Source organism: Laccaria bicolor, genomic scaffold (genome assembly GCF_000143565.1).
Source record: "Laccaria bicolor S238N-H82 LACBIscaffold_5 genomic scaffold, whole genome shotgun sequence".
Taxonomy (NCBI): Eukaryota; Fungi; Basidiomycota; class Agaricomycetes; order Agaricales; family Hydnangiaceae; genus Laccaria; species Laccaria bicolor.
Genome location: NW_001889876.1, coordinates 1,198,341 through 1,214,310, shown reverse-complemented (window position 1 = coordinate 1,214,310; position 15,970 = coordinate 1,198,341). Strand labels below are relative to the sequence as shown.

General features: G+C 48.0%; 6 protein-coding genes across 6 annotated transcripts; 3 read left to right on the top strand and 3 right to left on the bottom strand.

The window, feature by feature from the left end:
- Positions 1-86: 86 nt before the first annotated feature.
- On the top strand, positions 87-3,134 carry LACBIDRAFT_189090 (uncharacterized protein; the record flags this gene model as incomplete). Its single annotated transcript, XM_001877799.1, has 11 exons — positions 87-283; positions 338-383; positions 430-521; positions 580-1,162; positions 1,255-1,407; positions 1,569-1,715; positions 1,779-1,928; positions 1,976-2,230; positions 2,276-2,417; positions 2,476-2,729; positions 2,783-3,134. The coding sequence occupies 11 exons, from the start codon at positions 87-89 to the stop codon at positions 3,080-3,082; spliced, it is 2,319 nt and encodes a 772-aa protein (XP_001877834.1). The 3' UTR covers positions 3,083-3,134.
- Positions 3,135-7,874: 4,740 nt separating this feature from the next.
- Positions 7,875-9,374, bottom strand: LACBIDRAFT_293161 (uncharacterized protein; the record flags this gene model as incomplete). Its single annotated transcript, XM_001877433.1, has 5 exons — positions 7,875-8,093; positions 8,144-8,606; positions 8,662-8,872; positions 8,925-9,157; positions 9,212-9,374. The coding sequence occupies 5 exons, from the start codon at positions 9,372-9,374 to the stop codon at positions 8,018-8,020; spliced, it is 1,146 nt and encodes a 381-aa protein (XP_001877468.1). The 3' UTR covers positions 7,875-8,017.
- A 383-nt stretch (positions 9,375-9,757) lies between these two features.
- Positions 9,758-10,489, top strand: LACBIDRAFT_313910 (uncharacterized protein). The gene is made up of 4 exons (XM_001877798.1): positions 9,758-9,823; positions 9,881-9,972; positions 10,019-10,258; positions 10,312-10,489. Exons 2-3 carry the CDS (start codon positions 9,950-9,952, stop codon positions 10,158-10,160), a joined length of 165 nt encoding a protein of 54 aa, XP_001877833.1. The 5' UTR covers positions 9,758-9,823; positions 9,881-9,949; the 3' UTR covers positions 10,161-10,258; positions 10,312-10,489.
- Positions 10,490-10,753: 264 nt separating this feature from the next.
- On the bottom strand, positions 10,754-12,704 carry LACBIDRAFT_313909 (uncharacterized protein; the record flags this gene model as incomplete). Its single annotated transcript, XM_001877432.1, has 10 exons — positions 10,754-11,040; positions 11,092-11,158; positions 11,208-11,221; positions 11,274-11,474; positions 11,527-11,590; positions 11,641-11,751; positions 11,804-12,076; positions 12,129-12,228; positions 12,280-12,355; positions 12,404-12,704. 10 exons carry the CDS (start codon positions 12,702-12,704, stop codon positions 10,754-10,756), a joined length of 1,494 nt encoding a protein of 497 aa, XP_001877467.1.
- Positions 12,705-12,890: 186 nt separating this feature from the next.
- Positions 12,891-14,213, bottom strand: LACBIDRAFT_313908 (uncharacterized protein; the record flags this gene model as incomplete). Its single annotated transcript, XM_001877431.1, has 1 exon — positions 12,891-14,213. The coding sequence occupies one exon, from the start codon at positions 14,211-14,213 to the stop codon at positions 12,891-12,893; it is 1,323 nt and encodes a 440-aa protein (XP_001877466.1).
- A 410-nt stretch (positions 14,214-14,623) lies between these two features.
- Positions 14,624-15,970, top strand: LACBIDRAFT_189197 (uncharacterized protein). The gene is made up of 10 exons (XM_001877797.1): positions 14,624-14,665; positions 14,716-14,749; positions 14,797-14,870; positions 14,923-14,984; positions 15,036-15,178; positions 15,232-15,327; positions 15,376-15,456; positions 15,511-15,692; positions 15,740-15,794; positions 15,846-15,970. Exons 1-10 carry the CDS (start codon positions 14,652-14,654, stop codon positions 15,897-15,899), a joined length of 795 nt encoding a protein of 264 aa, XP_001877832.1. The 5' UTR covers positions 14,624-14,651; the 3' UTR covers positions 15,900-15,970.

Here is a 15,970-nt window from a genome sequence, read left to right as displayed (position 1 = left end):
AGGTAGAGTGCTTACATCATCGGATATTTCCTTGCCTTGAACGTCCACGACAATAATCCCTCTACCAACTTGGAAAACTCAACGCCATGGCTGACGCCCCTACACTAAGTGTGACAATGCTGGGTGCCGGCCAGGAAGTCGGACGATCTTGCTGTGTGTTGCAATACCGTGGAAGAACGATCGTTTGCGACACTGGTGTTCATCCTGCTTACAATGGAATCGCGTCCCTTCCGTTCATCGACGAGCTTGATTGGAGCACTGTGGATGCAATCCTCATTACTCAGTGCGTATGACTGGTTTCATGTTCAGCCTCGTCCTGTGTTAACGTCGACTTTAGCTTTCACCTAGACCACGCTGCTGCTTTGACATACATCACAGAGAAGGTAATTCTGTCGTCTTGATGTAAATATCCAACTAATCACCTTCAAGACAAACTTTCGCGACGGAAAAGGCAAGGTATACATGACACATCCAACAAAAGCTGTTCACAAGTTCATGATGCAAGACTATGTTCGCATGGGGTTCGAATGACCAGCTCTTCCGTGACATCTTCTGATTTTTTATTTGCGTCACCATTAGCTCTTCAACGTCCGATGCGTTGTTCTCTCCTTTGGATATGACTATGTCTCTGGCATCTATTATTCCGGTTTCAGCCCATCAACTAATAACGATTTGCCCTGGTGTTTCCTTCACACCATATCACGCTGGTCACGTCCTGGGGGCTTGCATGTTTCTCATTGACATTGCCGGTTTGAAGATACTCTACACTGGAGATTACTCGCGGGAGGAAGATCGACATCTTGTCAAAGCTGAACTGCCACCAGTGCGACCTGATGTTCTCATTGTAGAAAGTACGTATGGTGTTCAAAGCTTGGAAGGTCGGGAAGAGAAGGAACAACGTTTCACAAATCTGGTTCATTCCGTCATTCGTCGAGGTGGCCATGTTCTCCTCCCAGCATTTGCTCTCGGCCGAGCGCAGGAGCTTCTTCTTATCTTGGACGAATACTGGAAGAAGCATCCAGATCTCCATAACGTTCCCATTTACTACGCTTCCAGTCTGGCCCGCAAGTGTATGGCCGTGTACCAAACTTACATTCATACCATGAATAATAACATTCGTTCAAGATTCGCCAAACGAGACAACCCTTTTGTTTTCAAGTGCGTTTACTAGCGCATCCGTCAAATACACTCTACTGACCTTAATTCCAATCACGCAGACACATATCAAATGTGCCGCAAACAAGAGGTTGGGAGAAGAAAATCGCTGAAGGTCCTCCCTGCGTCGTCCTTGCCAGTCCAGGTTTTATGCAAGTCGGACCGAGCCGGGAACTGTTTGAACTTTGGGCTCCCGACGCTCGAAATGGCCTGATCATTACTGGATACTCGATTGAGGGAACTTTAGCCAGGGTGAGTGACAACTGGTCCACATTTGGGGGTGGTTATCTACGATGTTTGATGTTCACTGTATATACCATAATGCAATGGACTTTCTTTCTCTCGCTCAAATCCCATCTGGCGCGTTCTTGGTCATCAAAGATTATGAGCTCAATCCCCCCTTCGTCTTCTAGGACATTATGACTGAGCCTGAAGAATTCACTTCACTGAAAGGCGCGACGATACCGAGGAAGATCTCCGTTGACTACGTTTCGTTCAGTGCTCACGTCGACTACTCACAAAACTCTGAATTCATTGAATTGGTCAAAGCCCAGCATGTGGTGCGTCTCGAATCGTCTGTTCAGCCATGTGTACCCAGTGACATTTTCCACTTCACACTTCAGGTTTTGGTTCATGGCGAGCAGACAGCGATGGGTCGACTGCGCGGGGCTATGACATCTCGGTTCAAAGAAAGAGACGAGGATGTGAAGATTCATACACCTCGTAACCTTGAGACCCTACAACTATCTTTCCGTGGAGAACGAGTGGCCAAGGTATTATTATATTGTCCACATGAAGTGCCTTGATGACCGTGGCACAGGCCATTGGTACTTTGGCGGACAAACCTCCTCAGACAAACGACTTACTCTCCGGATTACTGGTTGCTAAAGATTACTCATACACTCTTCTTGACCCTCGTGACCTGCGCGATTTCGCTGGTCTTTCAACATGCACGGTTACGCAACGGCAAAAAATTATCGTTGGCGTGCGATGGGATTTAATCCGGTGGCACCTAGAAGGGATGTACGGGTCTGTGGAGGAAGGTTTGAGCGCTGACGGTGTTGCCACCATGCGGGTATGCTTTGTTACTGATTTGAGAGACTGAGACGAACCCTTGTAGGTCATGGGCGTTGTGGATGTGAAGCAAAGCCAAGAACACGAACTAACTCTGGAATGGGAATCAAGTGCAAGTAACGATATGGTGGCGGACTCTACACTGGCCCTGATTACTGGTATCGACAAAAGTCCTGCATCGGTAAAACGTATGTTCCTGAAATGACTGTGGTGAGCTCGAGCTTTGCCGATTGACGTTCAATCCAGTGACTACACAACCTCATTCGCATTCGCATTCACATTCGCATTCTCATCCGCACGCCGACCCGGAAGGCGACGCAGCGGGAGTGATACGTATCAGACGCCTCGCCCTATTTTTGGAGGCACATTTTGGCGAAGTCGAGCTTCACGTGCCTGATGATCCGGAAGAAGAACCAGAACAAGGCGAAAACGACCGCGAAGCATCCTTGTTGGTCGTCCGGCTTGACGAAGCGATTGCGCAAATTGATCTGTTGTCATTAGTGAGTACTTGCATTGCAATGAACCAGTGGTTGGTGTTAATGGTGCTGGGCAGGTGGTTACCAGCACAAACGAGGCCCTGAGAAAACGAGTGGAAGCCGTTCTAGATATGGCAGTGACGACGGTGAGCTCACTGACTGAATCTTTCTTTTCCGGTGCCCCCGTCCAGAGCCCGGATTATTCGTTGAAGGAGAAGGAAGTGGGGATGATGGAAGCCTCTTCGGAAGGAAGTGCTATGGATGTTGTATCGAAACCTGAGGCTCAAGGAGACACCGGTGGTGGTCAAGCACTAAAAGGAGACGCTGAAGGTGGGGAGAGTGAGGAGTCTGATTTTGAATTGGAGGTCCATACGTAGTTCCAGTGGCTTTTTTATGTAGTACCTCGTTTAGGATATGAATGGTTCAATTAGCGGTCAATAATCACTAAATAGGAGTCAGCACAAGGTCAGTGAGCGTGTGGTTGTATGTCACACATGCGATGACCATGTGACAAGCGTGTTTTCCCTTGACGCGCCTACACAACTTGTTACACTTCTCCTGCTCTGTGCAATGTCAAAACTAATAACGAGCTCATCACATGGTCAAGGACACACATGTTTGGCGTTTTCGAAGGATGGCGCGTACGTTCGCTGTTTTAAACATCATAACAACTGCGTTACTGATGTTTTTTCTCGTAGACGTGTATTCACTGGTGGCCAAGACTGTATCGTGCGCATATGGAACGTCAACGAAGGAGCTGAGAATGAGCCCGACACCGCTGCTGAAGCGGAAGGAGCTGTGACTTGGGTGGCAATTGCAGTGCGTATCAAGGATACCTACTTTTACTTCGGTGTACTCATCCCTGTGTTTCGTTTCCGTAGGATGATTGTTGGCTTTCTAGCAGTGAAGATACTGAAGTACGGCGGTATTCTAAGGATTCGGTCGTGTTTGACGCACCATTGACCTCTGCCGCCGGAGTTGCCGTACGATGCATAGCAATAGACCCAAAGGGAAGAAGGGTAGCGGTTGCCTCAGAGTGAGCGTCTCCTCGCATTGTGACGTTCTCATCTCTTGATAATGTATAAGCGAGCTATTTGTGAAGGTAGTTGATATGGAAGACATCCTCAAAGTCAACAGACTAGAGGGCTACACATCTCCCGTACGAAGCGTTGTCTGGCACCCGTCCGGAAACCTTTTAGTCAGTGGGAGCAATTTTGGTTGTTACTTGCCCCTGAACATCGTTCTTTCAGACAACATGTTCCTGCGATGGCAAGATTACGATTTGGGATATGTCAGTGGACCAGCCAAGGTTGGAGAAGACGATAGAAGGACTCATCCCCGTGGTGATTGATCAAGAGTAAGGGAGACGTAACAGTTCCTTTCAATCGACTTATAAGTCCTAGGTCACCTGAATTCTCGTATGACTGCTCAATAGTCTGGCATACGTCGGGAGAATACTTCTATGTTGCTTCCAAGGGTCACGGTACGCCTACCCTTTTGCACCATTGACTTGTTTTGAAGCTTTTTATGCAGAAATTGTGACCATATCTCGCTCTAACTGGGCCAAGATGCCCGGTTCCACTTTCACCGACAAAAATGTCATGGGCGCTGTTACCGCAATGACGCTTTCTCCTAACGGCGTCTATCTCATTACCGCAATTCAATCATGGGTACACATATGGTCAACCCAAACGAGGCGGGTTGTTACAAGGTAAGTTGATACACGTTTATGTCCCACACCGTCGTTACATTGTGATTTCTAGCCATATTGGAAATCCTGGTTCAACGGTCACGCAGATCGCATTCAGCCCACGACAGAATCTCATTGCATGGACGGATTCTGAAGGGGTGTTTACTCGCTGGCCCAAGCCCATCCCCGACACACTCCCTGACCCCACTAAGCAGTCGATAGTCACCAATAGTTCGGCCACTACCCAAGTAAAACCGAAAGCGAGCATCAACCTTTTTGGAGATGGTGGCGACGACGCTCTAAACGCTCTGGGAGATGATCCGTTTGAAGTTGATCTGGATGAAGCAATGCTGGACGACAACTGGATTGTTGACGATATGGATGGAGCGTTGAATGACGAACCGGAGGTGACGAAGATTAGCAACGGGTTTGTCAAGGAGATGGGTGGGCAGGCACATCTCTCAAGAACGATACTTGAACTTACATTTCCCTCTGCTAGTAAGCATAACGAAGGCTCAACCGCCCTTCCAGCCTGGTTCAACGCCCATGGAACACAGGAAGAGGTATCTGGGTAATATATTTTCCACTCGTGATTATCTGTATGCTTATCTTCGTTTGCGAAAGCTTACAACATGCTTGGGGTCATTGAGGTTACGGACCAAGATACCCACCATATTGTTACTGTTGAATTGTTTGATCGTTCGATGCGAAAAGGATATCATTTCACCGACCATTTCAAGTATGACCTTGGTTATATTGGTAAGAATGTTGTGAAGTGTCCCACTTTGTAAAGGCTAACCGAACCTACTCTTTAAGGCGAACGTGGTACAGTCTTCGCCTGCCAACCAGAGAATGACCATCCAGCCCAGGTGCTATTTCGACCTTTCAGCTCCGAAAACTCACAAAAGGAGTGGACCTACCCATTAAAACGGACAAATATTCGAGTTTTGGGTGTCGCAGTGGGCGGCCTACCGCCCGTACGCAACGCGGGTGACAGTGACTTGGAGGGATTGGGCCATGTCGTCGTCGCGACGAGTGAAAGTGATTTAACGTTTCTGAGTGGCACAGGTCGAGAAAGGCGTATTATGGCACTTGGGGGCGATTTTGTCACCATGGTTGCAAGCGCAGAGTGGGTCTTCGTTGTCCACCGAGCTGGGTCCACGACCATCGATGGTGGGTTGTCGTAATAATCGCTGTTTCCTTGACTAAAACGCATGGGTCATTATGATAGGCTCCCAAAATCTTTCTTACACCATCGTCAACTTTGAAGATTTCAGCGTTCGACAGAGAGACATTCTCCCTGTGCCGAAGGGACATACGCTGAAGTGGATTGGTATAACAGACCAAGGTGTACGTTGTGTGAATCTCATATTTTAACATCAAGTTCAAGCTTTTCTACAGGCTCCAGCAATGTACGACAGCACAGGATGGGTGCATGTGCTTACAAAATATCGAATTCCCCACCACGCGTCCTGGGCTAGAGTCATGGACACCAATCTCCTTGAACGACGACAAGGAAAGGACGAGTCATATTGGCCAATTGGTATCACGGGTAGTAATTTCATGTGTCTCATCTTAAAGGTAAAATGAACATCCCTAGTTTGAAATTTCCGAATAGACTGACAGCTATCATCGCGGCAAGGGAAGACAAGAACATCCAGGGTTCCCAAGGCCTTTGATACAAGAACTTCCGGTTCGTATGCCTTTCCGAAGAGAAGAAGCACGAGAAGAGCAGTATGTTCCATCGACCTCACAACAGATCCACTCGCTGATGGTTCAGATAGAGTGGAGCGAGAGCTTCTGCACATGCAAATTGCCTTGGACTCGCTAGACGATGAACTTACTACAGACGACATTGTTACGCGGGAACGAGCTATTGATAAAGAATTCATTATGCTAATTCAAGCAGCTTGCAAGGCGGACAACATCCCTCGAGCTATCGAGCTCACCAAACTCCTCCATCACCTTACATCCTTCGATGCTGCCATGAAAATTGCAGAATTCTATCATCTCATTGGTTTCAAGGAAAAAGTGGAGATGTTGAAGAATGAGCGCGAGGAAGGCGAAGAGAGAGCCGTTCTGGCAAGGAACAAGCGCAGGAGATGGTTGAAACCCGATCCTCCTGCCCGTCAAATTGTTGCTCCGAATGGAGTTTCATCATCTTCACGCTATGACCCTCTTAGTGATGTGCGGCCACCTCCTACAATTGAGAGGCCAGGAATGGCGCGGGTCACAGTACCTATCATCGAAAAAACACGATATACTTCTGTCGCACCTGCATCGCAAACCCCGGAACGAACAATAGTAAATGATGCCTCAGCGTTCACGGAGTCTCCGACCCCGCTCGATAAACGGAAACGGACTGAGATGGAAGATTCCTTCCCTGGCTCTGACTTCTCAATGCCGCCACCAAAACAAAGTAAACGCTATTGTCTAGATTCTCCTTCGAAAGAGAGCTAACTTTCCTTACAGAAGCTAATCCATTCGCTCGTAAACCTGGTCAAGATTCTACTCGAAACCCTTTTGCCAGAAGAGTGGAGAGTAAAACCATTCTCAAAAGCGAGAGTTTCTTTGAAAAGGTTGACGCTGTGGAATCAGAAAATCCTGTCCGGAAACGTAAAACTTTTCCAGTCTTGTTCAACCCATGTTGCTGATGAGGTGTTGCATCACAGGCCCAGCGGCGAATGTGAAGGGCAAGGAGAAGGAGAAGAAAGATGGACCCCGACAAGCAACCTTGTTTAGTATGATGCCTAGCAAAAGCAACAAGCCGGTGGTCAAGAAGAAGGCGGAGGAACATGCATCTCCTCTCGAGCCAGACTCCCAGGCAGACATCACGATGTCCGATGCACTGGCTCCTTCCGACGCCGGCACATTGGTCGAGACCCAGATCGACAGCCAATTACTCGCAGACGACTGGGAGGAGACGCAAATCGTCGAAGAGGGCACACTTTCATCAAGCATATCCGAGGTGTGTTTCTCAACATCATCTCTGTTGAATAAAGATAAAAGGGCTGAACGTCACTCCAGGATTTCAATTGATTGGATGTTCCTGTATTGTAACATCATATACCTGCTATTTATCAAGTTGAAGACAACCGTGCTCCAAGTTGGAGGAGGGTGTTATGTATTCTGATTTTTCTCCCGAAGATTCCACTTGTCCCATCCTCAGTTGCTGATTTTCTTCCGAGTTGTTCGCTTCCTAGCATTTCTTTTCGATCCTGGCAAAGATTTCTCGTCCATCGTTTCGCTGCGATAGCCGTCCCCTGGATTGAAATTTTCAGGCCTTGAAGCCTCGTAATAAGTACTTACTTCCTGTCGCTTGTCTCATGGCCATTGTGTTCATCAAGTTTGCCTAAGCCGTTTGTCATTTTTGAGGAATCTCAGGTCGAACAGCAGTATACCAATCTCCCAATCCTCTTCACACCTCTTTGACGACTTTGAAATCATTCCAACCAGTCATGATGAAATTTGTCCGGTGAGATAGTCAACGATTCAATACTAATACATACATTACATTAGGATTAAATGAAGTGTAGTGACGTTTCCTAGTATTTCTTTTCGATCCTGGCAAATATTTCTCGTCCATCGTTTCGCCGTCTCCTGACCAATCTTCCAATCCTCGTCACACCTCTTCAACTTTTAAACCATCCCAACCAGTCATGATGAGATTTGTCCGGCGGATAGTCAATGATTCAATACTAACACATGGTTCATCAGCGTTAAATGAAATGTGGTGAAAATCCCCTACCTAAGCTTCAGGTCGTTCATCGCCTGTCCAACCAAAGCACTCGCTTGTCCAATGTCTTTGTCGTTACGCTTGGTTCCCGCAGCCCGGAACTTCCCAAACGCCTCTTGAGCATGCTTTAAGGCTTCATCCCACTTGTCCAAACTCTTTATAGATTTCCCCTCCTTTCCTTTCCGTTCGGATCGTTCATGAAACGACATCAAGCTCGAGATGTAAGCGCCCATGAACAAGTCAAATATTATCTCGCATATTGGACGAAGACCAGCTATGAAACGGTCGGGACCGTCTAACGTAAAATCGACGAGTCGTAGACCACGGCGGTGTTCGGCGGGATCTCCGGGAAGGCAGCCACGGGTGAATTTGCGTGTCTTTCCATCGAATGAAAAGAAATCAAACGACCTCCCACCACAGAGAATACCAATGATGGACATGCCAAACCCTGCCGCCGCATTATTCCGATCGCATGCTGGGGAACTCGAACGAATAAAATTCTACATCGGGCAGAGGACAAAATGACCCACCAACACATTCCGCTATGACTTGAGCAATCGCGTCCAAACGCTCAGCTTCGTTGCTAATTTTAAACTTTACCTCAATGAACAAAAGAGAGATCAAGCCAAATGCTTTAAAATAGTGCTTAATCCTGCCCCGTGTGCTAATGTGCCCTTCGATAATCGTTTCAGGAAGGTTTTGAAAAGCAAAGTCGAATTGAGCTATCAGGCGGTTAAAAATCTGTCGTTATATGCTTTAATTTGGGCAGTGCGTATGTAAAAAATCATCTCACCGGAGAGAGAAAACGGGATGCTGCCTCCTCATTACGGTGGGCGGGCAGTGGACCATATTGAACCAGTAGAACATCCATATCCTCTAAAATAGACCGGAAAAGGTCGGTGGGGATGCGAGAGCGATGGAGGTTGAACGTCCCGATGTCATCTAACTCTAGCTGGGGGTTCAGTTCAACAAATTCGGCCATGTCTTCGAAGTTGACATTGTAAAAATTAGGCTCCGCGCGTTTATCTACTAAAAAGATTAGCATAAAACCGATATAAAAAACGAAGATCAACAACAAACCTCTAACGGACTTCCGCAAGACATTCCGGTCAAATCTGTATGCATTCAGGAGCCAGAGGAGAGCTGCTTCAGCTGATTCATAATTCGAAATAAGTGAAGAGAGCCCAGTGCGGCAATCCTGAATCGGCAGCTCCTCGTCCTCGAATTTTCTCTTGAGCGCCATCGTGAAAGAGTTGTGTTAGACTGCATAGGAGCTTATACTAAGACGTAGATTTGTCGAAGACACGCACATCACATGACGCCATGTTTGATTCCCGACCTGGGGCCCCCAAAGCCCACTAGACCGGTGACCGTTCTGTATATGAAGGAACCTGCGATATACACGAAGTTCTCATATACAGGCTGGTCACGAGCCTAAGGCCTAAGGGCCCACCTGGCGATCCACCAGTGGAACCTCCGCTACTTTTGACTAGTAGATGCTAGATCATGACGTTCAACTTGCCGCACCGTGACGGACTCTGGACACAGAGACATTGTGAAGGGATGCCTGTAAAAGGATCCAATGAAATCCCACGATAACCTCTTAATGCTACCAGTGGAGGAGCGTCAGTCAACCCCCCTCGGGGTCGGGGCCGGGATTAACATCTCAGTCCTCGTCGTCTTCCTTTATAAGTGAGAACGCCACCTTACCCAATGACGCTGCCCGGCTGGATGATAAGCTTTGTATAGGCCAGCTAGAGTCGTTGGCATTGCACTCTTACAGGACTGTGAAGGGAAACGGGTATGAAGTGAAGGTGTATGGAGGCATTCAACCACAGCAGGTGAGCTCATGCTTCCCTCGAGGCTTTGCAGACGGTTGATTTGCAGAGAACTTTGCTGCTTCCCAGGTATCTTCTTAGAAGGGCAGATCACAAAGACCTTGAGAAGCTCCTTTATGCCCATCTTCTTCAACTGGAGGCTGAGACGCGGCTTGAAGAAAGATACGCACCGGCAGCCTGCACCCAGTTGAACTCGGAACTGCAGCTATATATGTTGAAGGTGTGGGGAGACAAGGCGAGATTTGATGTGCAACTTCTCAACCAAGTCCTTTCCAATGCTGTAACTTAGGCAAGTTCTTCGTTACACACTGATAGGTTTTGGGACACTCATTTTCCTCACAGGAGCCGTTCGATCACATCATCGTGACGTTGTCTTTCATCCTGTACTATGCGCATCGGACTTGGTCGTTTTTTAATGCTTTGATTAATTTAGGGTACGGGAGCCCATACCCTAAATTATTCCTATCTTTCTCCCTTCAAAAATCTATCCAAAAGTTACTTAGAGATTTTCAGACACATATGATACTGGCAACCCCGTCAACTCAATGAACTGCCCTTTGCTCTGACTTGATCGATGCCATTCCCTGTCCTTGACGCCTGTTCTGAAATCCACAAACAGCTCAGCAGAGCTGCTAAAAATGCCTGGCAAAGGAACCCGCTTCAAGACCACCCTTCCAGCCCATTGGTAATAGGGCTCAACGTCACTCAAGGATTTCAATTGATTGGATGTTCATTACATCACATACCTGCTATCTACTATGTTAAAGACAACCGTTGGAGGGTGTTATGCACTCTGATTTTCCTCCTGAAGATTCACGGCTTCCGTTAATAATTCACTCATCTCATCCTCGTTTGCTGTCTTCGTAATCCGACTCGTACGAGTGGTCCGCTTCCTAGTAATTCTTTTCGATCCCGGCAAAGATTTCTCGTCCATCGTTTCGCCAATGTGGTCAGGTAGGTCATCTGGTGATAGCAAAGCATTTTCATCCGCGGCCTTGACTTGGGCGTTTTTGGTGGATTTGCGACCCTTCGTTTCTTTGGTGGGATTAGCATCTGCTGGGCGAAGGGATTCTGTGGCCGAACATAACTTAGCGAAGGGAGAATCATTGAAAACCCACTAACCGTATTTGACGGGGTGAAGGTTGTACATTCGATGCAAATAGAGAACCGCTTGCTCTTTATCCTTTGCCTAAGAGTCTTTCATTAGGATGCACACAGCACAAGAGGTATGTCTGTACCTCGATCATCAGATCTACAAAAGATAAGAATGAGTTAAGAAGTCCAGGGATGCTGATTCCACACACCCATATCATCAGGCAGATCTGGTGGCAAGTTCTCGCATCTATCTGAGTGCGCTCTTCGTTCCATTATAGTGACAGCGCCCGGTCGTTGCTCGCTCAGGTGCTGCTTGGGGCGAATACCGCGTCGGGCCCATATCATATTGGCTCGCTTGATGATTTCTGCGGGTGGGATAGAAGAAGGGAATATCGCGTCGTGGTGATAGTCTGAGATCGGGATAACCAACGGAGGGACTAAAGAAGAGAATAGAAGTCGTACCAAAAACAAGTGGGATGTCTAGTTCTTCGCAAAGAGGTAAGAGATCCTCAGCATTATAGCACATCTGATAATGCAAAGAAATTAGAGAAGCACAGCGACAGAGAAGATACATACTTCATCGTTCTCAAGAACGAGTCTTTGTCTGACATTGCTTGGAAGAAGATTCGTGATCGTCGCTTTGACACGTTCGAGAGTAGCAGGTTTATCGCCATACATCCCACCTCCCTGTATGCAGTTAATCTAGGGGAAAAGTGATGAGAATGGTTATGATACTCACATGGATGATCATCACACCGTCGGCATCCACACCCATTCGATCCAGCATTTCGCAGTGGTAAACTAGCTCCTTGATGGAGGCTTGGATCACTGCGGGCTTTGGGCTCCCCAGCTGGGTATACTGGCCAGGATGGACGGTGAGCCTATGTCCGTACTTTTTCGCAAGGGCGCCGGCCTTCGCAAGAAGCTCGGAACAGTACTCCAGGGTGTACCCATGTACTGCATGAGATGCGAAGGGGAACATTTCAGAAGAAAGCCGGAAGAAACGAATATTCTAGTCCAAAGGATAAGAATCATAATCATGTTAACAAAGAAAAAGGGCTCGCGTTATCCTCGTTCCATTGAATGACGGTCATCAGATCCTCGACGTTCTTCTTGCCGAGTTCTTTCACCCAATCCAGACCATTCTTCTTTATCGAGTCTATTCTGATAAAATGTGAGCCTACAACAGCTAGTGGGAAAAACAGGCATACATACCTGCATGTTCTTGAACAAAAGACGGCCTCACTGGCGGGCTTCTTGTTTCGCAAAACGGTATTCAAGCAAGCATATCCTACGCTGTCTTAGAACGACGTTCTCGTGCGAGGAGGAGAGATCGTACCTAGCCTGCCCTTGTATGTCGTTTCTTTCCTTTGTACATCTGGAATGACGTAGGTGACTGCCTCCACCTTTCCTCTTCGTTTCGTAGGTGGGGGCTTTGACGAAGCCCCCATGGAATATTCTCCACTGTCTTCGTCCGACAGTCCTTGGTCACTTGACAGCTTTCGTTTCCTGACGCGTTTCGGTGCATTTCCATCAGCAGACTCGAATTGAGATTCGTTTATGAGCGACCGTGTTGAAACGTGAATCGAGTGCTCAAGGGAAGTTGCAGCCAATAAGCGGGTACTGCGGCGAAGGGCCATGATCGTAGTGGGGATCCATTTTTCTGAGTAAAGCTGAAACTTATAGGAGCCTTGAACGATCTTGGGACACAATCGAGATCGCGTTGCCTTTAGGAACAAACACGTCAACACAAGAATTTGGCAGTGGCCTTCTAAAATGGAGTACAGCATTGTAACTTACATTATATAGTCCATGAAATCCATGCATCACGTCTCAACCCCAGCATCCCAGTGCCGTTCGATATACGTGTCACTGTCCGCCTCCGAGTCGCTCTCCAACCAAGTTAAACTAGAACCGTCAGAAACAGTCCCATCCATGTGAACAAGGTCATCCTCCGAACAATAAACGAAATCAGCATCTTCCTCGCTATCCGATGCGTCTTCCGGCCATTCAGGCTCGATGCAGCGCAAAGATCCTGGGTCGTGCCTGAGGAGTAAATCCAAGAATTTGCATTCAAAGGTATCAGCGACGTTGAGCACAAGGTTTGGCGGGATATTCGTAGGCAGATCGGTCAAGGCTGCCATAGCCGCACCCAATGTGCGAACACCTCTGAGGGATGGGAATGCCTGCTGTGTTAAACTCAAGCGCACCGTGGTCCACTCCTCGACACAGACTTCACGCACATGGGGCTCCCAGATATCTATCCACTTGACTTTGGGATGCGTCAGTGGCGGCGCGGTTCGAGGATGAAGCACAATATGTTCCAATGCTGGACAAAGATCCAGCAACGGTTGGACGGCGATGGTAAACTTTGCCATGGACCACCAGTATTCAGGGTGGATGTGCAAAAACGTCAGACCTTTTCCGTGAGCTCTACAAAACGATACAAGGCAACTCGCGATTAAATCTCCACTCCAGCTAACCGGATTTCCGTTCAACTTGAATGTTAAGCCCCCAAGTTTGGGCATGGACCACTGTTCGACCACGACCAGGTATGTTCTAGTGACAGCGGTTATTCCACAATGGAGATATTCCAACCGGGGAAGTCGCAGATTGGGATCCATCATTATACTATTCGCTGGCGTGCCAGGGACCTGGAAAGAGAGCGACACTAGCTCGCTACAGACCTCCATCAATGCAGCCGTCAAAGCATCGTGTTGAATGGCATCACTGAATTTCAGGTGCGTGAGTGCGGGTTTGAGGGAAGGGAGGTTCAATGTAGGAAGACGGCATGGCGAGGTATATGCAAAATTTGTCAGGTGTGGACAGAGGTGGAAGACTCGGCGTATATCCTGATGAAATTGGTCGCTATATTGTTGTGGAACAAGACAGTAGATGGTGAGTTTCTGCACGTGGTCCCCAAAGTTTGTCTGACCACCCTCAAGGGTACGAAGGAGGGCAGGAAGCTGTCCAGCTCTCCGTACATAGATATCGTCGTAAAGAAATGGCGAAGCAATAGTATGCCATGTTCTGCAAACCCCGACAAGAGCCTTCTGCTGGCGCAAAACTTTGCATGCTAGGGAGTCAGGTCCTGGTGCTGTCGAAGAATCAAGAAGGTAGGACGGGGGTATCGTTCGCTGAAAAATCATGTAGAGGATTTCAGGAGGTGGTTGGACGAAAGGCTTGCGGATAGCTGAGATTTCATCTAACAGCTTCTGTTGACGAGCGAGAGCTTCCTGTTTATATCGGGAGGTAAGACTCAAGGGCAGGTGCCCGAGATTCTGGCAAGGTGGCTAAACGTACTCGCAAGTCGTCCAACTCGGCAAGCAAGTCCTCATTTTGGTTCTTCAAGACCTTGTTGGTGTATTTGAGGCGCTTCAAGGCAGAAGTATTGCCAGTGTCGCTGAGTTCGGTCTGTTAAACAGTGAGATATAGATCCTCGAGCAGCAAGAAGTGGGTGTACGTCGCTAGGAGCCACGGCAGCATCCTCCATGACTTTGAGGACATTGAGATCGCAGCTGAGATCATCAGAGATGCTCATGAGGATGAAGTGCTGACTAAGCACAGTCACTTCCTCTAAAGCGACAATGAGTTGGGCAGGGTGAGTGTCCATTAATTCATCATCCACAGCGTACCCCATATCGCACACAGTTTTAAGAAATCGGTAAACAGAGCGGGCACTACGGTGAGCTTAGACCTTGTCTTTATACCAATCAATGAACTCTCCCCCAGCTCCTGCAAAAGACAGGCCAGATCGAGAGGACGGTCGATCGTGAATTTACCGATGAGGAGGCCAAATATCGGACGTGCGCGACTCTTTCACTTTTACAACGTGTCGCATTTATGTTCGGCGTCCAGCTATGAGAAAGAATGTCAGGCTCTTCAAAAAGACAGCAAGGCATACTGGGACGCTATGCGTGGTGAGTCCGTCTCACACACCGTTGTTGGACGCTCGCTTTGACCACACGTAGCGATGACTTCTGCCCAGAGCCGCATCGCAGAAACGTTAGAGGTGTTCTACGGTGCTGCGGATCAAGCAGCTGAGGGAGCTATGGCGGGACATGCGTACAAGCGGTCAGTCGACGATCTAGATACGAGTTTCAGCCGGGAGCTCGTGCGTAGCGCGCCTCGTTCACATGAAATGAATTCACGGACCCCACTCATCAGGAAGCACCTTACCGAACCACAATATCGGAGCCTTTGGGTAAGATGTGTGCATACTTCCCCGTCGTAAACGAGCATATTTCAAAACGGAACAAAAAGGCAAGCAATAGGTTTGGAGATTATTCCATTGCTTGACCTTCTTATCAGCTTCTGGATTATGACTCGGCTCGAAGTAAATTGCGAAAACTTATCGACAAACCCAGTGAAGACCCAACCAAGCTGCCCAAGGTTCTATCAACTGCACCTTGAAGACTTGCACGTTCCTGACACATCCCTAACCAGGCTCAACAAGAACACGATGACGCCAAAGAGGTCTTTGATATGCTGAACGACCAGTTGATCACTGAACTGCCTCAACTTCTGGATCTTCGTGTGCCATACTTCGATCCGAGCTTTGAGGCCATGATTCGGATGCAGTCTAAGTTCGCGGAAGAGGGATATGAGAAACTTAGCGGCGTGCAGCGGTATGTTTCATCCCCCTGCGTTTCGCCTTTTGTTGATTGATGTGCAGATACTTTGCCGATAACGTTCGGGATGATTATGCCGCTGGCCAACTCGACGCACAGGTAAGTCACGCTCCTCATAAGATCCTGATGACCTGATTCATGCCCTGCCAGGTGGAGGGCGTTCTACAAGAGATGAGAGAGCTTTCTATCTGCGGGGGAAATTAAAGGTGGGGGGATCTTGCGTAGATAGCTTTGTACTGTACAACAGGTTAACAACGGACTTGGGTGGAAACTTC